Source organism: Diplotaxodon limnothrissa, linkage group LG16 (genome assembly GCF_057381915.1).
Source record: "Diplotaxodon limnothrissa isolate DT_005_m linkage group LG16, D_limnothrissa_male_GT1.1, whole genome shotgun sequence".
NCBI classification, from domain to species: Eukaryota; Metazoa; Chordata; class Actinopteri; order Cichliformes; family Cichlidae; genus Diplotaxodon; species Diplotaxodon limnothrissa.
The window spans coordinates 39,511,369-39,536,594 of record NC_140611.1 but is presented as its reverse complement, the minus strand read 5'-3'; the positions used below and the strand labels follow the sequence as shown (position 1 = coordinate 39,536,594).

Here is a 25,226-nt window from a genome sequence, read left to right as displayed (position 1 = left end):
TCAAAAACTAAGAAACCAACAAGAAATGCATGAAACAGCAATGAATGACTAAAAATATACAACTGCCATATTAAAAAGCAGCATGCTACTTTAACATGAGAGTCAAACATAAAAAGACGTTTTATTTATGATGTAAGCCAACAACACAAATTATGAAAAACTTTCTATTTTTTGAGATATTAACAAAAAATGATATATAAAAAGGGAAACGTATACCTGCATTGCTACTAAGCCAAAAGTTGTGTTACTTTCCCTTTTTTTAATGTTTCTTTTTACTCCCTAGTCTCCGCTCATATTACTTCACACACTATATATACCAAACGCACACAGTTAACTTTGTCGACACACACTTAAAAACCGCTAAAACGTTGTTCGTACTCTGGGCTGCACAGTGCAAATGAAATATAACTCAGTTGTATTAACACTCAGCTCTCAGCAATCTAGTTCCACTTTTCAGCTGCTGCAACTTACAAACCCGTGAAATGAACACGAGAGAAGGCGTGGGTGTGGGAGCGTGTTGCGGTCAGTGTGTTTATATCTATACTACAAACTTATATTCACGTGCCATAAAAACCACGGAGGAGCTGATCCGGGTTTCCTGTGGCTCACAGCAGAGAACGGTGACCGTGAACATATGAAGGCGTGTTTTAGTTGTCCCTGATCTTTGAGTCTATCGCTGCCTTCGCGCGACGTTAGGTCGCGTGTGCAAGTGTGAGTGAGGCAGAAAGAGAACCACACCCTCCCTCAGCCAGAGCAGCCAACGTGAACGACACCCTCACATCTCTCTCCACCTCACTCTGCAGTTGGTGCATTCTGGTGTGCAACCCGAGCAGTCGTCTTTTCATAATGACAGGCAGTACTCGTGGTGACTGTCACCGTCTTCGTGATGGGAACATGAAGAGGAGTTGTTTGTCAGTAAGCGGTTCGGGAGAAGTGACAGTTTTTTCCAGTGATGTTCAGCCGTCGAGTACGTGAAAAAAAAATGAAGGCGTTCGTTCGGTTTTGGTTTCTCTTCCTTTCGATATCGTTCTTGATGACTGTGACTATGATATCCTTGTGTCGCAGTCCTATATTTGATGGTTACGGCCTCTTTAACGAAGGCTTTTGTATTTTAAAAACAACAAACGTGTCATGATACATGGTCGTCGTGTATCACATCGTGATTGTGTTACGTGTCAGTGGGTAGCCACACGACAAGGACGAACAACATCGAGTGAGGAGGATATTTTGTACTTGTGTATTTGTCTGTATTTTGAACTGAAAACTCAAACGCGGGATAACCGGCATCCGTCTCTCACACACATCAGACCTTTATGCTGATCGTGGCGGCGTCACGCCCGCGTGAAACGTGCACGGCAGCACATACATCCACAGCCTGAAACAATAAGAGGAACACGTGAATCTGCATTGCTAATCATCTTTGCCTGCTTCCTGTCAGGCGGCTGACACATTCCTGAGGCTCGAGCGGCCTTCACGCTTTTATTTTTACCGACTTCACCTGAAATCCTACAGCCAGGCTACCTGGATTTGGTTCAACGGGGTGTCTAAAACACAGCAAACTAATAATGTCGTTCTCTCTTATCTCTGTACCGTCAATGAGTTTTGTGTAAGTGCAGAAAAAACAACACAAAACCAAAATACACAAAAAAATGACAAAAAAACTCAGATTCTGCTGACAGGGTGTTTTGTTAGAAGGTTTTCGGTTTCTATGTTTTCAGTTTTTATATTAACTGTACAGTTCAATCTTGGGTGAAAGGTGAAACAAAAAAATAAAAAATAAAGTATATTCTTGGGATATTTTCTCGTATATGTTGTACCTGTTACTGCTGGTACTGTATCTGGTATTCTGGCTCTGTCTAAATCACAGGAACGATGTAGTTCTTCACACTGTAGTATGTTAAAGAGGCATTCACTTGGTTTTCAATGATGGCAGCAACGTTTGTCTTATTTAAATGGATTCTACCACTTTTTGTTCTTCTTGATATTATACTAGTGTAATAGAAATTACTTGACAAAAAATGATCTGAAAATATGTTGATGCAACAGCAAATTGAAATAAACATTGATTGATGTACACGGCTGAGAGCTCTCGTCACTAAACCAGCTGCGAGTGCAAAAGCACTTTAGTTTGACCTTTGTTCAGGTAAGTAACCACGTTTTGACCCACAGGTAAAGCCAGGATCAGGTTTATGCAGTTATTGTCATTTACCTTTCATCAATAGTAATAAAGCTTCCAGACTAAGAACTGTCCTTCCTCTGGTAAATTCAACGCTACCTGCCAGGTGAGTCTAATGACATAAAGAGGACTGGAGTTCATTTAAGCTCAGAAATAGTTCATGAACAGACGTAACTGTGATATTCTGTGATGTTAAGAGCAAAAAGCCTGATTTTACCAGTGCATCATATTTATGTAGAAACTTTAATTATTTTGACAGTTTTGTTAGATTTAGTAGGTCCATAAGTTTTCTGACTGGAACACAGTTTGTGTACTTTTATACACCAGTGCAGTGCATTTATAAATCAATACGCGACTAACGTGCAGACTCCCTGATTTTATTCAAGGTTTAACAAAAGTACTGCATTTACTGTTCATTTCTATGCGCTGTCCCCACTGTCAGAGGCTCAACAATAATTGGCCTATTGACTGACAAACAGTTTAACCAGTTACGCTTTTATCCAAACCCAACGAGCTGTCAGTGGAAGTCGAGGAGGCCCTCGTTAGGCTGAAAAGGAATCAACGTGTCACACAGACAGAAAAAACAACCGAAGAAGGCAGCTGAGGTGGATGATCGCAAGTTCTTTCTTTAGTTAAAAAAACAACATTTTAACACTCCAGAGGAGGGAGGAGTGTTATTGTCAAAGAGACACCTTCATGAATGTAAATAAAGACGGTTTACATTCAATTTTATTTATACAGCAGCTGTTGGCTCAAGGTGCTTTATACTGAAGGTAAAGAACTACAATGATATACAGTCAGGGCGATCGTGGCTCAAAGAGTTGGCAGTTTGTCTTGTAATCGGAAGGTTGCCGGTTCGAGCCCCAGCTCGGACAGTCTCGGTCGTTGTGTCCTTGGGCAAGACACTTCACCTACCGCCTACTGGTGATGGCCAGAGGGGCAGATTAGCGCGTTATGGCAGCCTCGCTTCTGTCAGTCTGCCCCAGGGCAGCTGTGGCTACACCTGTAGCTGTTGTTGTGAATGTGAGAGTGAATGAATAGTGGAATTGTAAAGCGCTTTGAGGGCCCCGAAAAGCGCTATATAAATGCAATCTATTATTATATGACCCCCTGTGATCATGTGTGACAGTGGGAAGGAACCAGGGGGCCATCTGCTGCAACTGGTTAGGGATGAGGGGATGAAAACGGGACAAAAGACGCGCTGTGGAGTTAATAATAGATGCAGAGTGGTACATAAACACTTGTTTGCAGTAATGGGAAGAGAAACTGGAGAAGGAGGAAACAGCTCACGAGCCAAAGTTCGGCTATGGCTGCAGTGGAAGAAGGTTGTTCGTCTTGATTGTGACTGCTGATCGAAGCAGCAGGATGAGCTGTGAAGAGCTCAGGGCTTCCTCTCTGCTCACATTCAGATAATCCTGCAGAGCTGATCAGACAGAGCTTCACAGTGCAGACAGATAATGAGCCAAAGCAAACTGCAAAAACAGCCCAAGACTTTCTCAAGGAAAGCAAAGAAAGTCTCCAATGTCTGAGTCAGTGACCTGATCTCAGCCCAACAGAGCAGCTTTAGTTATTAAATGCAAAACTTAAGGCAGAGACTCAGAAACAAGCGGCGGAGAGACACTGGCAGAGCATCTCAGGTAAGGAAACAGCACGTGGTGATGTCACCAGGCAGTAAAATATCATTGCAAAGACTTTTATCCAGATACTAAAATATAAAGTTTGTATTCAAAATTATGTTAGTCTGACCAACTACTTCTGAGCCTCTGAGACGGGGAAGATTTATGGGTTTTATTTATTTGAATTAAAGCTGTGAGTTACAAAAATGGTTTAATTTTCCACATATGGCCCGAACTGCACCTTCAAACAGAATATTTAATATTTACACTGGAAAAAAAGTTCTTAAACTTTAACTTCTTTGAAATCTTTCAGGACTTCAGATTTGTACAAATTTAATTTAAGAACATTTCTATTTTGTACAAATAAATATAAATAAAATTATATCTAGTAAAACAAATACGACTGCGCCGTATAAAATCACATTAATTATAGTTTGTTATAACTTTCAGGTGACATTTATAACATGTTTATTATCATTTATATTATTACCAGTAGTGGGAGGAGTCGTTTTATTGTTATTTAAATATGAGGTAAAGTTTTCATTTCCAACCACTTACATTCAGGCCAGCATGTACCCAAGACTTTAACTTCCGTGTTTCCGTCCAATCACATTTACACCTGGAGCTCCATCGGTCTCTTGGCCAATCGGGTCTCACAACGCGCTCTGTTGTCCCGCCCCCTTTCATTCAGCTAATTGTTTACTCGACTGTAAAAGATTTTTTTGAGTTAGCTGCCGGTGTGCTAGCAGCGTTAACGTTCCTGAAACAGCGACACCGCGCTCGTTCTAACCGGATGTGAAATGCGGTGTCTGCGGTGAGTCGTGTGAGTGTAGATGGAGCGAAGCGAAGTTCACACGCTGCACACTGACTTCAGTCCGTCCGCTCAGTTTTCACAGAGTTGAACGAACAATGGCAGTTTGGGCCGGCAGAGGCCGAGAGCTCGCACGACTGTAACCCGTGTGAGCCTGCGCATTGGCCGGTATGTCTGCACTGCGGCCGTGGTGGCTGCTCTTCTGTCTGGCTGTGCTCGGGCATGACCTGCGGGGGTCTCAGGCGGGCTCGGCCCCCAGCGCTGCGAACACTTTAGTATGGGGACCCGGGCTGGAGGCTAGCGTCGTCCTTCCAGCTCGATTCTTCTACATACAGGCGGCGGACAGCTCGGGGAAAAAGTGAGTAATGCGAGGCCTGTGGTATGCGACTCCAGCTGCAGAGCCTGGAGTTTACTGTCGTATCGGGGTGTCAGAATCACATCACTGGTTTTCTCATTATCATGCGCATGTGCAAGCCGGAGACCTCACATGTGACCACGCAGGTGTGATTTAACAGTCAGAAGTACCAAAGGTCTGAATGTAGCTGTGTGCAAAATCACGTCTGTCTCTGAGTCTCCTCCGTATCTCCTCTGTGTCACTATCAGATATCCAGTGCCATGTCAAACCTCTCTGTTCTTTATATTAGAAGAGAAAGGGGACACGAATTTGCTGATAAATATGGAAATGCAGCAAAGAAAGAGTTTATGTGATTGCAAAAAGCGTCCGAGTGAATATTTAGTATGACCGCTTTATTGTTCAGCACAGTCTGAGCTCTCTGAGCAGCTCTGTGAGGATCTTCAGGAACTGTTCTCCAGGCTTCCTGAAGGACAGTCAAAGCTCTTCCTCGGATGTTTCTGCCTTTGCTTGTGTTCTCTGTCAGGATGATCCCACACTGCTTCAGTGGAGCTGAGGTCCGAGTGTCATGCTAAAGAGATGTTTCCAGATGTTCCTGCGTGGTGGATCAGACTCTGTAATTCATCAGTTTATCAAAGAACCTGAAACCATGACACAGCCTCCACCGTGCTTCACAGATGGCTGCAGACTCTCACTGCTGGACCTCCTCCTGACCTCCTCGTACACACTGACCATGATGTGGATCCATCTCTCCATCACACCTGTTCCTCTGACCTTCAGTCCAGTTCTGGTGTCATTTTCAGCCTCAGCCTTTCCTCCTGTTTCCCTTCAGCCGTCCTTCACTGAATCTTCTCTGATGAGGCTTCAGTGAAGTGTGACCATCGCTCGGTGGATTTTTATGCTTGAATCAGAGCTCCTTTGATGGGGTGTCCAAAGAAAAACACTGAGACACCTTCAGAAAACTGGAGAACTATTGCTCAAGAGAACCTTTAGAGAACATTTTATCTTATCTATTTGTACTTATAAGCCAAAAAAACCTGCATGACTACAAAAGAACACTATATAAAATAAAGTGTGGTGTTAAATCTGAAGTTTTGACCTGTGAGGGCAGATATGACAGACAAACCACAGGCAGGACGATGTCAGACGGCCTCCAATGACCTTTTTCATCACACAGTTGCAGGAGCTTATCAAAGGTGCCTCCTCTCTGTGGTGATCATGCCTGCTACAGTCATTACTGCACCGTGAGCTGGTGCAGACACACTGACTGTGCAAAAAGTGCACCCAACCATAAAAAACAGTGCACAAGTTGTTACTCTGAGTGACGATCCAAGTTACCCAGACACATCTGTTAGGAGACCACCACGGCACAGATGTTTTCTGTGACACGCAAACTTTAAACCTTCTTGTATGTAGAGAGTATAAACTGTGAGTGAGCGCTGAAATGAACCATACGATGATGAACTGGCAAAGGTTCAGTCCGCTGCTTTGTAAACATCGGCTCGTATTTGTTGTTATAAGATGAGATGCTGTCCTCCTGAGCAGCAGTAGATATCTTTGTATTCTCCCTCCTCCCACAGTTTGACTGCATCACCTGGTGAGAAAACCTTTGAAGTAAAGATTGTGTCTCCTGTGGAGCAGTTCACCAGGATTTGGATCCAGGTCCTGGATCGTCGGGATGGCTCATTCCTGGTCCGCTACCGAATGTACGCCACCTACTCGGAGCTTCACGTCCACGTTTTGCTGAAGAACGAGCACGTTGCCAAGTCACCGTTTGTTCTCAAAGGTAGGGCGCGGTCCGTGAAGCTGCGATGTTCACTCTGATAAATGACATCATGGACTTGATTCCTGCTCACGCTCCAATCCTGAGTCTTCACCTGCTGTTTTTGCTGGATCCAGAAACTTAATGAGTCAGTGTTGTCGTCTGCAGGCCCGGTCTATCACGAGGGATGCGACTGTCCCCGGGAGAGCGGCTCTGCGTGGGAGGCCCACATGCACTGCCCTCCGTCCTTCGCACAGATAGAGAGGGACCTGTCCTTTTACCCGAGTGTCGACCCAGATCGTAACGCACAGGAGATCCCACAGCGCTTCGGACAGCGGCAGAGCCTCTGCCACTACACCGTCAAAGACAACAAGGTGATTCCACCTGGGGAAACAAACACAGACGTATCATAGGTGTTTATGTTTTACCTGAGAGGAAGCTGAGAAAGTCAGCTTGTGGGCCTCTCAGTCATCCAGCCAGGCCTTCTTAAACCACGACACCATGTAGGCCTCTGGACACACATCAGATCCAAAGGTGAGTGTAGAAGGGAAGAATATGAAGGGTAATGTTCCTTCATCCTGGACCCTGGAGCTGTGTGACTCACCTGTAAGAGCAGAGCCAGGTGTGCATGAGTGCTGCTGTGATAGCGATGAGTCTAAAGCCCGGTTCACACACTGCTCGCATTACATGAGAATATTCAGGAACGTATCCGCTTCCATGACTAGTTCCCTCTAAAGGTATGACTGTGGTAAAGTGAAATTGATGCTTTTAGTAGTAAAAACTACTACAGTAGTACTTTGCTACTGCATTTCATACTGTGTGTGTGAGTGCAGCTGAGTCCCTTTATCAGAGGTGAATGTGACGAGTGTCACGCTTCAGGGTTTCTGTTGCTCTGTGTTCACTTCATATCTGAACACTTTAAATGAACGAGAAGGAATAAAGTCATTCCCACATTTCCCAGCATGCCGAGTTGTTTAATTATTTTAATGTCTGCATCATTTTACAGCTCTGTCTGTTTTCTTTATAGTTTAATGAAATACTGAAGTCACTGTATCATTGCAGTAACGACTCAGCTGCCACTGACTCCTGTAATCCTGTGCAGCGGTGTAATCTATTACCTGTGAAGGTAATCTTGGATTGGTGAGCAGCTGTTTTCTGTAATGTGTTTCTGTTGTCTTTAGATCTACGTGAGGACATTTGGGGAACATGTCGGGTTTAGAATCTTTATGGATGCCGTCCTGCTGTCTCTCACCAGAAAGGTAATCCGTGTTTACGTTTACTCAGCCGTCGCTCAGACGACCAGAAACACACTTTGATTTTAATGTCTGTATATGTTGATGCATCAGGGATGAAACGTTCAGACACAACTGGTGCAGTGCATGCTGGTTATCATCGTCATCATCAGTGCAGATATGCGATCAGACGGTGGCAACAGTAATGATTATCATGAAACATTTTCAGGTGCGGCTCCCTGATGTGGAGTTCTTTGTTAATCTCGGTGACTGGCCGTTGGAGAAGAGGAAGCCTCCCGAGAAGCTTCATCCCATCTTCTCCTGGTGTGGCTCCAATAACACCAGAGATATCGTCATGCCGACCTATGACCTGACCGAGTCCGTCCTGGAGACCATGGGGAGGTAAAGCTCTGTGTGGATTCAGCTAAAGTATTGCTACGTTACCACGGAAACTGGCAGTAAATTCAATTCAGTTTTATTTACATAGCACAAAATCACAGCAACAGTCGCCTCAAGACGCTTTATATTGTAAGGTCGACCCTATTATAGCACATACAGAGAAAAACCCAACAATCATATGACCCCCTATGAGCACGCACTTTGGCGACAGTGGGAAGGAAAAACTCCCTTTTAACAGGAAGAAACCTCCAGCAGAACCAGGCTCAGGGAGGGGCGGGGCCATCTGCTGTGATTGGTTGGTGTGAGAGAAGGAAGACAGGATAAAGACATGCTGTGGAAGAGAGACAGAGGTTAATAACAGATATGATTCAGTGCAGAGAGGTCTGCTAACACATAGTGAGAGAAGAAGAAACCCCCAGTGCATCATGGGAATCCCCCGGCAGCCTACGTCTATTGCAGCATAACTAAGGGAGGATTCAGGGTCACCTGGTTCCTGCTCCTCTTCATGTACGCGTGCTCTGCCATCACTGAGGCCGTCAGTAAGCAGACTGCAGTATGAACCTGCATTTCCTCCTCTCACCTTGCTGCTGTTTGAGTTGATATTTAATGCAGGTGTGATGATGAGAGCTGTTTAATGTTGGACCCTCACCTGTGAGGTTAGTGATCTCACAAACTGCAGAGGATGTAACATTCAGCACGTCCTCTGCCGTACAGGGTGAGCCTGGACATGATGTCGGTTCAGGCCAACACGGGGCCGCCGTGGCCCGAGAAGAACGCCACCGCCTTCTGGAGGGGGCGGGACAGCCGACAGGAGCGCCTGGAGCTGGTCAAGCTTTCGAGGGCTCACCCGCACATCATAGACGCCGCCTTTACTAATTTCTTCTTCTTCAAACACGACGAGAGCCTCTACGGGCCGCTCGTCAAACATGTTTCGTTTTTTGACTTTTTCAAGGTGAGATGAATTATATTCCATAAAAACGCTTTTATTACGTCAGATATTCTTATGCTAATGTGTGTGTTTTCATTGTGTCCATGCATCACCAGTACAAGTACCAAATCAACATTGATGGCACTGTGGCAGCTTATCGGCTGCCGTACCTGCTGGCGGGGGACAGCGTGGTCCTGAAGCAGGATTCTGGGTACTACGAACATTTCTACAAGCAGCTTCGAGCGTGGGAGCACTACATCCCTGTCAGGGCAGACCTGAGAGACCTGCTGGAGAAGATCCAGTGGGCGCGTGACCACGACGAAGAGGTGACGAGAACACGTGACTGGATCCTCGCTGGTTTCACTAATGACGAGTGAAGGTGGTGTCATTTTGTTTTCTTCTTTCAGGCAAAGAAAATTGCTCTCGCAGGTCAGCAGTTTGCCCGCAGTCACCTCATGGGGGACACCATCTTCTGTTATTACTACATACTGATCAAGGTAATGTGATTACAGTTTCAGAGTTACTGCACGACTGAAAAAGTATACAATGTTACTACTCACGCAGTCTTACTGTGCTCGCGCTGCGTCGCACTGACACAATGCTGATCATTCTTCATTCGGACCGATGTAAATGTGTCGCACTTCCCTCACATGTCATATTTATGCGTGCGAACTAGGACTACGCCAAACTCCAGGTCACCGAGCCGAAGATCCGGAAGGACATGGAAGTCGTGGAGCAGCCTGCTGATGACCTGTTCCCATGTTCCTGCCACAGGACAAACGTGAGAAACACCCAACTGCTTTGTTTGCTCTGCAGCTTGTCTGCAGATCCGAATGATCTTATTTTACTTTTTGCACGTTAAGAAGAGGAAACAACGTTAAATCTGGGATAGTTTTATTATTCTACAGTCTGTGGCGCCATCTGGTGTACGTGAGGCGTCACTGCAACCACCAAGAAGCCACGTTAGAGTGAACGTTTGGACCAACGTGCTGTTCTAACAGGAGTGTTTTCATGTTTGTTTTTCAGGTGAAGGATGAACTGTGACTGAGCTCCTCCCACTTCATAACTGACAGCCTTTTCTTTTAAAGTGCCAATCAATTGTATGACTATGGTTTGAATATCTGATTCTTATTTTTCAATAAATGCTTTTAATGTGTTCAGAGCGTGTTTTTCTCTCTGATGTCAGATTATTTACTCAGTGAGGTTTAGTGTCAGCCCTGAGGTTGAGCAGCTGACCGCTGTGCCTGTTGGAAAATCAGCCGTGGCCACGCCTTCAGTTTACCTGACGGATAAAACAGAACGGAAAACATTTAAAATAAAAATCGTATCCTTGTGAAAAAGTAAACAAACGGAAGTGTCATAAAGTTAATGCTGCTGTTTATAACTGACCATTACCCTGTTGCATGGTTTAGATTTGAACCACAAAGCATTGAGTCGCTGTTGGTGAGGAGTCACTGCCCTGTACAAAGTGATATTTTTGCTGAGATATTTATCCTGATATATAAAATCAAACGTATAAAATCAAAGATGCTCAGACATGGATAAAACTGAAAGTATGAAACATGATAGAGAGTATAGGGTGATGTTTCAATTGATCAGATGTCAGTAATATCCAACAATGTGCCAGTGTGCAGGATGACTGGGAAGGAAGGGAAGTGTTACAGAGACTGACCATTATGAAGTATGATGCTGCGTTTCCAGTACGTCCACTGGATAAAGATATATTAAAAAGCGAACAATCTGAAACAAATAATTTTAATGAAACATAACAAACATTTCAAACCATTTATTTATTTTTTTAATAAAAAGTACTTTAGATACAGGTTTGGTGACGCTGTAGTGACCACTCCTCCCCGCTAGGTGTCACTAATACGTATTGAAGTCCTCGGTGTTCCAGAGAAGAAGCTGCTTGTGATGGAGACGTTTCTGGAGGTAAATATGAAAAATAAAAAGCAAACATGTCAGAAACCAGAGTCAGGTTAGAATGAAACGGAACTCGAACCAGGAGCGGAGCCCGGAGCACCGAGAGGACGGGTGCACGAGAGGCTAGCGCGCGCCACGTCCTGTGGGCTCGGTGTGCTTCACAAACACACAAACACCTGCGCAGGTTACAAAGCCTGTAGGCAGTGAGCGCAGCAGGAAGTGTAAGCCTCGGGGAATTCAAAGGTTTCGAGTCTGATTTTGAATAAGAGCGTGGCTGGAACTGATCTCAGACCAGCAGGCAGCTGGTTCCAAAGATCAGGACCACAGTAAGTGAAGCACCTCCAGCCCCGAGCTCTGGCTCTGGAGCAGCTGATGACCTGACAGGTGTGACTGGGTTAGAGACACGGACCAAACCACAGAGAGCTGTATGAACTATCAGAAGGATCGTAAAGGTCGCAGGGAGCCAGTGTGGAAGTGGTGTGGAGTAATGTGGTCACGTGTGTGTGAGGATGAATGAGCTGATGATCTGGAGAGTGTTACAGTAATCTGCTGGATGTGATGGACCAGTGAGTCAGAGTCAGCTTGAGATAAGACTTCTGATTTTTCAAGTATCACCATGTAATCACCTTCACTGGCTCAAGAGTTGGGAGTTCGTCTTGTAATCGGAAGGTTGCCGGTTCGAGCCCCGGCTTGGACAGTCTCGGTCGTTGTGTCCTTGGGCAAGACACTTCACCCGTTGCCTACTGGTGGTGGTCAGAGGGCCCGGTGGCGCCAGTGTCCGGCAGCCTCGCCTCTGTCAGTGCGCCCCAGGCTGGCTGTGGCTACAATAGAATAGAATTCAACTTTATTGTCATTGCACATGCACAGGTACAGGGCAACGAAATGCAGTTTGCATCCATCCAGAAGTGCTTTAGTGATATAGATATATTACAATATATATTAGCAATAATATAGATATGTGAGTATATTACAGAAATGGGTCTATTATGGTATGTTATAATGTACACGGTATGAAGTATGTTGTGAATATTCTATAACTATAAGTATGTACAGGCTGTAGTGAGTACAAGCTATGTACAGGATATGAACAGGATATAAATATGAAAAACTATACAGAATATGAAATAAATAACTTTACAGAATCTGAGATATACAGCTATACAGAAATGGGAACTATGCAAGTTGTAAACAGTTGTAGGATTAAAGATTATCGAATGTACAGAATGATTATTTACACAGAGCTATACAGTAGTGCAGTTAAGATAAGTGAGGGTGTAGATAGTTTCTACAGAGGCTATATAAAGTGCTAGTGGTTGTGAGTGGTGGTTCAGTCCATGTTATTATTGTGTGTTTGAGGGTACAGTTGTCCATTGTGGGGGTGTGTATGTTCAGTCCATGAGTTTAACGTGGGTCAGATGTCAGGAGGCAGAGTTCAGGAGTCTGACAGCTGTGGGGAAGAAGCTGTTCCGGTACCTGGTGGTCTTAGTCCGGAGGCTCCTGTGGCGCCTCCCAGAGGGCAGGGAGGTGAAGAGTCCATGTGATGGGTGACTGGGGTCTCTGATGATTTTCCCAGCCCTTTTCAGACACCGCTTCCTGTAGATGTCTTTTATGGCAGGAAGTGGTGCTCTGGCGATGCACTGGGCAGTTTTCACGACCCTCTGCAACGCCTTCCGGTCCGAGGCAGAGCAGTTCCCGTACCAGACTGTTATACAGTTGGTCAGGATGCTCTCGATGGTGCAACGATAGAAGTTCACCAGGATGTCTGAGGACAGGTGGTTCTTCCTCAGAGTCCTCAAGAAGAAGAGGCGCTGGTGAGCCTTCTTGACCAGCTTGGAGCAGTTGGTCGTCCAGGTGAGATCCTCGGAGATGTGGACTCCCAGGAACTTGAAGCTGCTCACACGCTCCACAGCCGTCCCCTTAATGTGGATGTCCCCTTCCAATGTAGCTGCCATCACCAGTGTGTGAATGTGTGGATGACTGGATATGTAAAGCGCTTTGGGGTCCTTAGGGACTAGTAAAGCGCTATATAAATACAGGCCATTTACCATTCACTGCTCTGTAAAGGTCGGGAGAGAGAATGGTTGGCTGTGAGGTGCTGAATCGGTGCTCGCTGGCTTTCAGGAGGCGGTGAAGGTGCCGTTTGGGGCCAAATCTTTAGATGCTGCCCTGTGCGTCCCTGCCGCCATGTCGGACGCTCACACCGCCGTGATCCTCACGCACGGAGCCGGGGGAGACATGAACTTCAGTCAGCTGGTTTCTCTGGCTCACCAGCTGGCATCACACGGTTTCCTGTGCCTGCGCTTTACATGCAAAGGTTTGAACCTGGCTCACAGGCTGAAGGCGTACACTGCTGTGTGGGTACGTGTTAAAGTCAAAACTGCACTCACTGCTTTACGTGCAATATTACACGTTTTTTGTAGAGCACCAGTATGATGTAACGTGTGCTGTTTAACGTGTTTCCACCTGTAGGACTACCTGAAGTCACTGCAGAGGTTCACAGTAAAACGCGTCTTTTTTGGAGGTAAGAAGCCTTAAGATGTTCAAAACAAAAGAGGAAGAGCTCAGAGCAGAAACGCTGTCGGGTCATTTTGTCTCACGTACTTCAGTTTGCAAAGTGTTGTTGTACCTTAACAGTTTACTTTGGTGGGAAGCATGTTAATGTGGTAAAACAGACCCCACGTTGATGTCCGGGGCTTAAAGACCGCACTCTGTCCATGAGCGCCTGCCTTTAACTGATGACATCACCAGATACCACATCTTCACCTCTGAACCTCCATCTATGTTTCAAGTGAAGACGAGGACATGCAGCAGTGTAGAAATAACTGAGTGGGAGTCCTTGAACACTGTGACGTTTCCACAGGCAGGTCGATGGGGTGTCGTGCGGCTGCAGCTTTAGCTAGGCGACTGAGCGAGGAATCCGAGGCCGCGGTGGAGGGTGTGATCTGCTTGTCTTTCCCCCTGCACCCCCCAGGACAGACGCATGCACACCGCCAACGGAGCGAAGATCTAAGGGTGCTGCCGGCGCACACGCGTGTGCTGTTTGTGTCGGGCACTGAGGACGACATGTGTGACAGGGTGAGGAATGAGATTCATACCTAATGCATGTTTCCTTATTAAACTATTAGAAGACTGTCCTGTGTGCTCATTGTTGCTGTTCTGTTTGCATGTAGTTCTGATGCATCTGTGTAACGGGACATTGCTCTTGGGACGTGCTGCAGTGCTCACTCTGCTCTGTGTCCTCGCTCAGGTTCACTTTGACACGACGGTGAAAGAAATGAAAGCTCAGGTTGAGATTTTGTGGCTACGAGGAGGCAGCCATGGACTGAAGGTGAAAGGCCGTTCTGAGGTGTCCGTGATGGAGGAAGTGAACCTAAAAGTCATCTCTTGGATCAGGAATCAGGCGGCACAGGCCCCTTAATGTCCTCTCGTTAAATCTGTTGCTTTTGTTCCAATAAACGATGGCAGTATTTCACAGTGGGCGTCTGTGTGAACACATGGGGAGCTTTTATTCTGCACAGTATGTGAAACCCGAATCTTAATGTGCAACATGGTGATGAATGTTGATAAATCAGTCTGTGCAGACATTACTCTTCCTCACACTTCCTCTCCGTATTCATCTGAAGTCATAACTCATTACAGTTTAAAGGTGTTTTTCTGCTGCACAGACTACCTTTAGCAGCACTAAAAACTATGCAACAAACAGTTCAGGAGTTGTACACGAGAAGACGTTTGTTTGGGATTGAGGAGCCTTAATGTGTTACATAAGAACAGTCCTGGTTTATGGGTCAGGAGGAGCCCCTCAGAGGCCGCCTGCAGCACAAAGGAGAACACCGAGGTGATGATGATGCTGTCGGTTTGTGAGAGGAGCTGAAAGGAACTCTTTCACATGGAGGTTTTCACATCGACCCCTCGCTGAAGTTCCTCTATGAGTGTAAAGTGGAAGACGACCCTCGGTTTGAAGTTGAGTGCTTGCTTCCTGCCTGTACTGTCACAATAAAGTGCTGTTCTCCTGACAGCACCTTGTGGCACAGCGGTGGTTTGTGCTGTGTTTCAGTATAAAGGTCACTTTTTCAGGGGCTTCAGTTTTGACCCTCACCGTGTTTGTTTGGATGAAATAATTATTCTGTTATTGTGTGCAAACAGGAATAACGTATATGTTTACAAATGCTGTGTTAATAATCCATTGCTCTATTAAAACACGTTTATTGTCATTATCCTCGTTGTGTTTTCATAATTTTAATATTTATTGGCCTTTATTGTTTCTACGCTTTTGTTCTGATCAGTTCGGAGGAATCATTTGTGTTGTAAGTACTTTAGCAGAGCACACTCGGCGACTGCGGTGCCTTTAACACAGACGATGACGTTTACGCGTGCTCGTACGCCATTGGCTGTGGGACTTCCGGGTCGTATTTTGTTTTTCAGGCAGACTCGAGCATGGCCGTGGAGCTCTGGAACAGAGTCAACGTCCCTTTTCCCAGCGCCGTGTCCGCTGTCCGCGTGCCCTTCACCGCACAGACAGGTACGAGCCGCAGCGCGCGGTCACTGACGTGCTGTGTGCGAAATAACACGCCGCATGCGACCCACGTGGGAGAGCCAGGACTCGGCGCCGCGTGGCTGTGAGGTGACGATGATGATGGTGTTTGTGTTTGTGCAGCTGCAGACGTTGAAACGCTGCTGACGGAGCGCGAAAATGTGCTGAAGCTGCTCCGCAGTGAGATGCTTCAGACGGAGGTCAGGCTGCTGTACGAGCTGCTGTACGTCCTGAACAACAGCTACCGGGGCAACAAGACGTTCAAGGCACTGAAGCAGGTGAGCGCTGTCTCCAGGGCAACCGTGGGTGTGTTCATTAAGAGCTCAGGGCAACTCGGAGCGCGCCCACCTGAGCTCCGAGTCACGTACAGGTGATATCGTCGTGTTGGTGTTGTTCCCAGATCAACATACTAAATGTTGTTCCAGGATCAACATTGCAAGTGACCAATCAGAATGTTGTGACGTCATACTTCTGCGACTTCGGGAAAAACCGCCGTAAAACAAAAAACTGTACTTAAGCTGCGAGAAACCGCCTCTGTCCGCCGATCAACGGACCCTGACCCTGACCGTAACCCTTTAATAAACGCTGAGCAGAACTGATATTGTCCTTGCAACATTGGAATTTCATAAATGCACGAATGGCTTGGCGCGCAAAAGAATAACGTCACAACAATGTGATTGGTCACTTGCAATGTTGATCCTGGAACAACATTTTCATGATGATGTGGGAACAACACCAACACGACGACAACATGTTCCTCCTCCATGCAGCCAGGCAGCCTGTCGTTCACAGTAGGGATGGATGACGCCACGTCTGTATGTCCTATACTGATGTCATAGATTTGGATACCGATATGACTCCGGTATAGTCTGCTTTTAGTCATAAATGTCATATTAAGATTTAAAAAAAGCAAAAAAACGACTAAAGTTCTTCTATTATACTTGTAAGCAGCCAAAATACTGCTCAGCTCAGCTGATCTTTTTATTTAAAGCTTTGAAACAAACGTCATCACCGGTATCCAAGAACATTACAAATTCCAACTTTAGATCTAAGTATTTAAAGTAACATTCAAAACGCAGTTTTATGCAAAGTTCTGAAAAACACATGAAGCCCAATATCATCACAAAATAATGTTTGTATTCAACAACTTGATTGATTGATTGATTATGCCTTTAATGAAACGTTGGTTTGGCAGCACGTAGCGAGGCTCACAATGCTCCTTTAAGCACCAAAAACTGACATTTCCCACAACAGAAATGCAGTTCAGCTTTATTTATACAGCGCCAGTCGCCTCAGGGCGCTTTATATCGTAAGGTAGACCCTACAGTAATACATACAGAGAAACCCCCCTATGAGCAAGTAAATGGCCTGTATTTGTACAGCACTTTACTAGTCCCTATGGACCCCAAAGCGCTTTACACATTCTGCCGGACACTGGCGCCACCGGGCCCTCTGACCACCACCAGTAGGCAACGGGTGAAGTGTCTTGCCCAAGGACACAACGACCGAGACTGTCAGAGCCGGGGCTCGAACCGGCAACCTTCCGATTACAAGGCGAACTCCCAACTCTTGAGCCACGATCGCCCATAGTGGGAAGGAGAAACTCCCTTTTAACAGGAAGAAACCTCCGGAAGAACCAGGCTCAGGGAGGGGCGGGGCCATCTGCTGTGATTGGTTGGGGTGACAGAAGGAAGACAGGATAAAGAGACAGATTAATAACACGTGTTGTGCTCATCGAGTACAACAAATTCAGCAGTTTTCTCTGTTATCAGCTTTGCTTTGTTGCTTTCTGGACGGAGTTTCTCGCGACTCTGAATGTTTTCCAAAAGCGTTTGTTGATACTTTTCTGCTTCGTGTTGGAGGCCTGGATGAACTCTGTACTAGGGATGGGTATCGTTTAGGTTTTATCCGATACCGGTGCCAAACCGGTACTTTTGAAACGGTGCCGGTGCTTAAACGGTGCTCAAACCGGTGCTTAAAGAATGGAGAACACAAACTTTGTCCAAAAACCTCTCATGTTCAGCTGTTTTTTTGTAAAAAGATAACAATGTTAGCCTTTTCTGCAGCTATGGGGCATATATGGCATCACTCTTGGCTGGAAGCAGTGCTTAAACAATGGAAAAAACACAAACTTTGTCCAAAAACCTCTCATGTTTAACTGTTTTCCACTTTTTCTTTGGTCATTTTAGCCTTTTTAGCCAGGGTGAAGGGAGTATCTGCCATCAAACAAGAAGACAGCCGCATGTAGCTATGATGATGTTTGCTAGTTCACCTTACCTGCATTAATGTAATAACGTGGTTAGCCTACTCAACGTAAATTAGCTACTCACGCAGAGAAGAACGGCTGCTGCTGCATCATCATCCTCATCATTCCTGCTACACTGGCAGGGCTAGGGGCCAGGACTCTCCTCTTCGGGTTTTTGGGGGATGTTGCATAACAGGCAACCCACCCGCAGTAGATGTGCTCGGTGTGAGGTCTCGCAGCAAGCTATCAAATACGGCGCATTTTTCAGCTTTAAAAAAAAAACGCTACGCGTCACCAGGTGTTTCATCAGATTCGAGGTGTTACCTCCTTTGACAGTATCACAGTATCAGCTTAAAGCACTTGTTGCTGCTGAGTTTGCATATTTTGCTGTGAAGTACAGCCAGACTTTGACCGCTTTGCCTTGGGCATTTTTAATCTGTAGCTCTGCTCTAACAGAACGTACGTACCTGGCCCCGCCTACTATCCTCGGAAACGTAAAATGATTGGCTAGAATCTAAAGTGTATCACAGCTCAGGAAAAAAAAAGCACCGAAATAAAGCACCGAAATGTGCGCTGCTTTTCGGTCTGGTTACTACCGTTTATGTCAGAACCGGTGCCATCATGGCACCGGACACCGGTACCCATCCCTACTCTGTACTGAGTCACTGGATAAACTCTGTGTGCTCCTGTATTTGGTATTTCTGTGAGTGTTTAATCATGTTTGTGGTGTTAAAGTTCCCAACGCTGCTACCACATCTTCCTATTTTCTTCTTTCAGTCTGAAGTAACTCCACGCCGCCGACAGGTCTCGCACACAACGACCGCTCTATCGCATGACACATACTGCTCCGACGTGCTAAGGTCACGACCTCGGTTATGCCGTGTCGCAAGCTTCATGAGGCACTTTTGTAATATTTAAAGGATCGGGCTACACTTTTTATTTCTCCTGATATCTGATCAAGTCATTTAGGTCAGGATCAGGCCGGTGCTGTATATGGGATCGATGCATCCCCAGTTCACCCCGATCCAGGTTCAGCCTCAGACTGTTGTTACATGTAACATCACAGACACGGAAATCATGATTAACAGGATGAAAGGCTGCGTGTTTGTGACTCTGGGGACAATAAAACAGCTGTAATCAGACTGACAGCCTGACAGCTCCCTGAATGTCTCCAGAGTCACAGCATCAGAAAGACCTCCAGCATAAGTTATCAGTGAGCCTCCACAGACTGCTGTTTGTCCTTCACTGATCGATGTCCTCAGATGAGTTTTAATACAAAGATAACCTGAGTGAAAATAAACTGCAGTTTTTAATGCTGATTGTATTTATCAAGGGAGACGAGGTATCTGTGCCCAGCAGCACTGCAGTCCACACCTTGTGGTGTGTTGATGGTGAGTGTTTCACGTCTCTGTGGAGGAACTTTGTCCCACTCTGAATAGTTGGAGGCTTTTCCAGTATGAGCGCCTGTCTATGGTCACCTCGGTCTGATTAAGTCCACACTTTGACTCGGACGCTCCAGAACCTTCATTTTGTCTTCAGAGCCAATCAGAGGTGGAGCTGCTGCTGCTGCATGACTGCCGGGCCCACATTCTCCTAGAGAGCAGCTCAGACCATCACGCTCCCACCGCCGTGTCCGACTGCTGCTGTGATGTTCTCTTTATGTTTAATGCAGATGTAACGGGACTCAAACCTCCCAACGTTCAGCTTTTGTCTCCTCAGGCCACGGGATGTTCTCCCAGAAGTCTCGGAGATCATCCAGATGTTTTCACTAGGCCGGTGTTCTGGCCTTAGTCAACTAGCAGACTAACCTACATGTTCCTTCCTTCAAAGGTGGAGCAGTGTGTGAACCGGCTGAAGAACATGAAGCTCGATGCTGCTCTTCAGGAACTGTCAGATCTGTGTCCGAACAGGATCCAGAGGTAAGTCTGCGGCTCGCTGTGAAGTGTGTGACGTGCAGAGCAGGTCTTCATCGTGAACCTTCACTGCTGTGACCAGGTCGGATTCATGAACCAGTCCACTCAGCTTTTATCTACTGAGTGCACAATGAAAATGTGTGTTATTCCCACAGTAGACCGGGGGTGGGCAACTGCATGAATGAAGTCCTCTCAGCATGCAGACGGACGTCTTTATAGAAGATAGGACGGAGATTCAAACTGTGAAATTCTGTGTGGATGTCAGTTTCTGCCACAGTCTGCAGTGGTGTGTGTCTGTGTGTTTTAGGCAGCTGAGCATCAAGGACGGCCAGTGTGTCGTTCCCAGTCAGCCCACGCTGGAGTGGATCTGTCTCAAAGTGCTGGGGGCCGCTCGGCTGACGAGCTGCACGCTGCGTCGCTGCAGCAGAGCTTTCACGTATCCTTCTGTGAGGCCGTTCTGTTCTCAGACTCGGCATCGATCTCCGCGTGAACGACGTGCGGATGTCTTCATCTGAACCAAGTCTGACTCTCGTGCCCTCTGCAGGTTTCCCCTTAACAGCTGCTTGTTTCAGACTCGCAAAGCAGCAGATGAAGTGGGAGGAGTTTGTCATCCTGAACGTGGTGATAACCAGCATGCTCAGCCGTCTGTGGTCAGGACGTTTTCTGCAGCATACGTGCATTTAGAGAGAGAGCGCACTAAGTCTGCAGAAAGTGTTAACACGTTGTATTTCGTGCGTTCTCAGGGTGATTTTCCGTGGCGTGCTGCTCGCCCTGTCCGGCCTCTACCGGCAGCTCCTGGAGCTTCTCAGAGACGTAGCCCGAGTCCAGCCCATGCCCTTCCTCACAGACTTCTCCCTGCCAGCTGATCTGGCTCAGTTCCTCGGTCCCTCTGATGCTTTGTTATTGACCAAGCCTGCGGCGCACAGCAGAGCGCGGCAGGAAAAGAAGCAGGCGGCGAAGAAACTTCCAGCTGAAGCCAAGAAGACCTGCACGCAGAAAAGAAAGCTCAAAGAAGACCTCGGCGTTGCAGTTATAAGAGGTAGTCTGCATTCATGCGCTGTTTTTCCCAACGCAAACGTGACCTCAGTGAGACGTGAACCTCCCCACATCCCCACTCACATCCCTGATATTTCTCCAGGCGTCGGCCTCGCAGCAGACAGGAAGTCTTTTTTCAAGCTGTGCAGGACTTTCACAGAGGTATGTGAGCAAGCACGTGACTCGTCTCTACTTTTACTGTTTCTAATGTTCACGTATTTACTTCTTCTTCTTGCGACTCGAGGGCAAGTCGACGCCCAAACAAACGAGCAGAGCTGACAGGAGACACGAGTTCCAGAAGCAGGTGAGAGATGCTGCTTCTTTCTCACACCTGGAGATCCGTGTGGACGAGATGATTCGCTGGTGCAAATCCCAGAGGATGGGAAAGGAAAAACGCCTTTTAACCTTCCTGCAGTTAAAGTGCCGGCAGATGAAATGCCTGGAGGCAGCGGGCTACAAGTAAGAGCGACACTTTCTCAGGAAGTCTTCCTTTAGCGTTCTGCAGAGGTGCTCATGTTCTCTCTTCTCGTGCTTCAGCGTCCAGAGGAAGCTGCAAACCTTCAAAAAGGAAGCTTGCTGGGCTTCATCTCCAGAAGGATCAGCGCCAAAGACCTTACGTTCGCTCGCCTCGAGGAGACGTGTCCACGGGAGAATTCGTTTTCATACTCTCAGGAGGCTTATGATGAGAGGCGGCGTAAAAAGGAAAGAGCAGGCGGGACGACAGACACGAGCTCGACTTAGCGGGGACGACCTGAGAAGCGGGACCGCTCGAGAGGCGACGTGTCGGAGCACGGTCACTCACGATGACATCGATGACATTTTTGCCTCTGCAGGTCTGTGAAGCCCGAAAGCGCCGATTTAAGGTCACAGACAGACGAACAGTCTGAGCAGGTTTGGAAGCAGAAGCTGTGCTCGCCATGTTTAATGTGTCTCTCATTAAAAGCTATAAAGCACGGAAACAACTGAACCCCCCCAGACTAAAAGATTCTGTTTTAATTTGGGTACGCATGGAACACACACTCACCAGCCACTTCATTAGGTACGCCTGTTCCAGCTGCTCGCATACACACGTGTAACCGCTGGTTCGCATCAAGATATGCAGTAAAGCATCTGTGGATGCACAGCACGTCAACGGTTAAAGATCACAGCGAGCGTCGCTGCTGAGGTCCAGCCGAGCTGGTTTCCTGAACTTGCCTGAAGGATGTTGGCTGCAGTCTCAAAGCAGAGCCATGATGAATGAACCCAACCCAGTATTAGACACCTGATACAGTGAATGTGTGAAATCAAATGTAAGAGAAAATAAATTAACTGATGGAGCTGAAATATGACTGTGTGAGTAGAATGCTTATTTAATGAGCATGCAGACTGAAGCCTGTGCTTATGGTTTGAAGCATGCATGCAGTGGCAGCATGTTTACGTGCTTCTTCTGTCTGTCTGAAGGAAATTTAAATCCGTTTGTGCAGCTGTGCCAGTTTTTAATAATGTTCGAAGTCACGCACTACAGATCTGAGCAAGGCTTTTACAGTAGTTGGTGTATTTGGCTCCCCCTGGTGGGCTCGAGGATCAGCGCACAGACAAATTCCAGGCTCGATTCATCTTTGGGAATACGGAATAATTCTTTCATCCTACGGCCCGCGGCCGAAGCAGCGTGAGACGGCTCAGGTGTCAGCAGGAATGAGTCTGTGCTGAAGGCGTCTCAGAGCCTGCAGTGGCTTCTGTTAGCAGACAGACGGGCACCGGTCCTGCTCTGACACCAGCAGCCGGCACACAAGCTAAAAGGTTTGTTTTGTTACAGCCACTATGTTTCATCATCACCTGCCAAAGAAGATGGAGTCGTCCCATCTGCACCAACGCTGCGGCTTTTATCTCCGTCAGAGCTTCACTGGGCTGAGTTACAGTCTCACATCAAACTGCCAGATCTATTTGAACACAATACTTAACTTTCTGGGTTTGTCAGGGTCCACTCTTTTATTTTTCACAGCCTGGAGGTGAGGAAGAGGTGCAGGAGGAAAATCGTAAAGGTCTGCATCATGTATGAGAGCAGAAACTGAGCTGAGGCAGAAGGTTAGTCTTGATTCCACTTGTCTCATTTATCATTTAAATAAAAAAAGTAATACTTCTGTAACATTAGGGAACTTTCTCCTGTTCACCAAAATCACCACACAGGCCTGCTGTTCTTCTTAAATGTAATATCGATAACCTCGGACTAATGCTAAATGTTAATAAATAATAAAATAAACAACCTACGTCAGTTAGGTCTCTCAGTATTTTGTAGCATTTCTTTGCACTTTTGCCTTTTTACTGCGCAGTCCCGGATCACGAGCGCTCCTCTACAGCTGACGGTCTTCAGTTCTCCCTGCAGACGTGTCTTTGTGCCGGCCAGTAACTCTTCTGGAGGTCGGTCTACATCAGGAGTGACACATGTTCGAGGTCTTTGTCAAAGCCACGACCCAGACACAGTTTTGCTGCAGAGTGTTTTCTCCATGATTCTCCTTGACGAGATTCCCAGTTCCAGATGCACAGGACTCCCACTGCCGAGTTTCACTGTGGGGTTTTCTTTGGACTCCTTCCTTCTTCGTCAAGACATAAGCACCGTCTCTATTTTCATCTCATCTGACCTGAGCTTGTGCTTTAAGTCTACTTGATCTTTCTCCAGGCTTCTTTCTGTTTCTCGAGTCTAAACTGGTTTCTTTAGTTTTTGGCGTGACGGCTCAAAGCCCCACTGAGTCTAAACTGGGAGATGACCCTCGGTTTAGACTTGATTTTGCAGCTTTGAGCGATTCTGTGATTGAGTGCAAAGCTCAAAAGTCTGGAGTGAAGTTTTTCACCTACATGTTAGCTGGTTACAGCTACACTCAGTATGCATGTGAAGGCTTAACATCAAAATAAACAGCAGAGGCAGCACAAACCTCCAGTCTGCGTCTGTAAACACGTGAATATCCCATTAAGATCAAACAGACTGTGCATGTGTAGCTTTCATGTTTTACAAAGTGTTGCTGTGATAAGATGAATTTATATTTCCAGGTCTTCATTCACCTTAACTTAGACACAGCCCCCTCCATTGTCCAGTGTTGGCAGACTGTTTCCTGAAATAGATCCACTTTTACCATTTTCAGCATCATTATCAGGCGCGTGCAGCGCGGCGTCTGCGGCGCGTGCACCTCGGGTCAGTGTAGCGAGACCACGCGGTCGTCTTCTGTCAGCTGGGACGTGTTTAATAGCATAATTGTAAAGAGCTGGTTCTACACGGCTGAGTCGGCGCTGCAGATAAATATATATTTTTGCAGGTGGTTCTCCAGGGCGGGTATAAAGGTCTGTATTCCCAGTTTACTGTTCTTCAATTTATTTTCCTCACACCTTAATAGCAAAAGAGGAATTGTGCCCATAAATGTTTAAAGGCTCTGCTTTTTTATAGCACGGAGCTGTGGGATTGTCAACATTTGTACTCTGAGGTGTGTTAAATTAATCACATCATTACCTCCACAGGAGGGAAAAAGCTGATGGAGTAATGGTGCCGTGCACTCCTCAGCCAGGCCTGCAGTGGAACAACGAAGGCAGAAAATCACCCAGACTGGGGAAAAAGAGAAACCATGCAAAGTCTAAATTTTAACGATGTGAGCTCTGAATATAAACAATAATATAATTTGTGTATATCTCATCTTTGCCTTTATTTTAGAAAACTGTCTCATGTATCAGTTTTCTCGGATGAATAGAGAATAAAGAGAAGGATTAAAAAGTGTGAGCACAGACGGTGGTTTACAAACCTCAGTGAGAACCGGCCCAGAGAGCTCACTGACATTTTATTGCCACCTCCATAAACGTGGTCTGCAAAAGTCCCCGTCGTGCAGTTTCCATCCACTCATTCATTTTCTATACACACTTTTGCAAGAGGCACAGTGCCCATTACACTGCAATAAGAGCTGCACTGCCTCTGCTTTGGCTCGTTCGACTAGACGAGCTTAAGGTCGGCTGCAACATCCGCTTTAACAGGACTGAGTCTCAGCATCACACCTGCATTTTATCTTCACAGCATCAGCCATGCATCTTTAAAAAAATCATCATCTCTGTTCTAACAATATGTAGGAAGACATGGCGGTGCTGCTCCTGTGTCTCAGAATAAACCATTTCTTCTACGACAGGACAGGAGAACTCACATTTTGAGTTTCTGTAAAAGGCAAAACATGTCTGGGACGCTCTCTTTATTCTTACTTTGGCTAGTATTTAGCCAGAGGTCAGGGTTCACTGACAGCAGGTGGTTTTATTGTCATGGAACTGCTGATCTGGCATGTCTGAGCTACAACAC

The 25,226-nt window shown here is 46.4% G+C and overlaps 3 protein-coding genes across 3 annotated transcripts; all 3 read left to right on the top strand.

Moving 5' to 3' along the window:
- The first annotated feature begins 4,531 nt into the window (after positions 1–4,531).
- On the top strand, positions 4,532–10,363 carry poglut2 (protein O-glucosyltransferase 2). The gene is made up of 10 exons (XM_085374908.1): positions 4,532–4,961; positions 6,536–6,741; positions 6,886–7,091; positions 7,899–7,976; positions 8,179–8,351; positions 9,063–9,300; positions 9,393–9,602; positions 9,684–9,773; positions 9,953–10,057; positions 10,303–10,363. Exons 1-10 carry the CDS (start codon positions 4,774–4,776, stop codon positions 10,318–10,320), a joined length of 1,512 nt encoding a protein of 503 aa, XP_085231034.1. The 5' UTR covers positions 4,532–4,773; the 3' UTR covers positions 10,321–10,363.
- An 814-nt stretch (positions 10,364–11,177) lies between these two features.
- On the top strand, positions 11,178–14,668 carry tex30 (testis expressed 30). Its single transcript, XM_085373868.1, has 5 exons — positions 11,178–11,208; positions 13,321–13,557; positions 13,669–13,720; positions 14,060–14,274; positions 14,447–14,668. Exons 1-5 carry the CDS (start codon positions 11,191–11,193, stop codon positions 14,615–14,617), a joined length of 693 nt encoding a protein of 230 aa, XP_085229994.1. The 5' UTR covers positions 11,178–11,190; the 3' UTR covers positions 14,618–14,668.
- Positions 14,669–15,632: 964 nt separating this feature from the next.
- rmp64 (ribonuclease MRP subunit p64) lies at positions 15,633–22,231 on the top strand. The gene is made up of 8 exons (XM_085374909.1): positions 15,633–15,718; positions 15,854–16,008; positions 19,806–19,894; positions 20,196–20,324; positions 20,461–20,538; positions 20,632–21,085; positions 21,168–21,382; positions 21,461–22,231. Exons 1-8 carry the CDS (start codon positions 15,634–15,636, stop codon positions 21,762–21,764), a joined length of 1,509 nt encoding a protein of 502 aa, XP_085231035.1. The 5' UTR covers position 15,633; the 3' UTR covers positions 21,765–22,231.
- Positions 22,232–25,226: the final 2,995 nt, after the last annotated feature.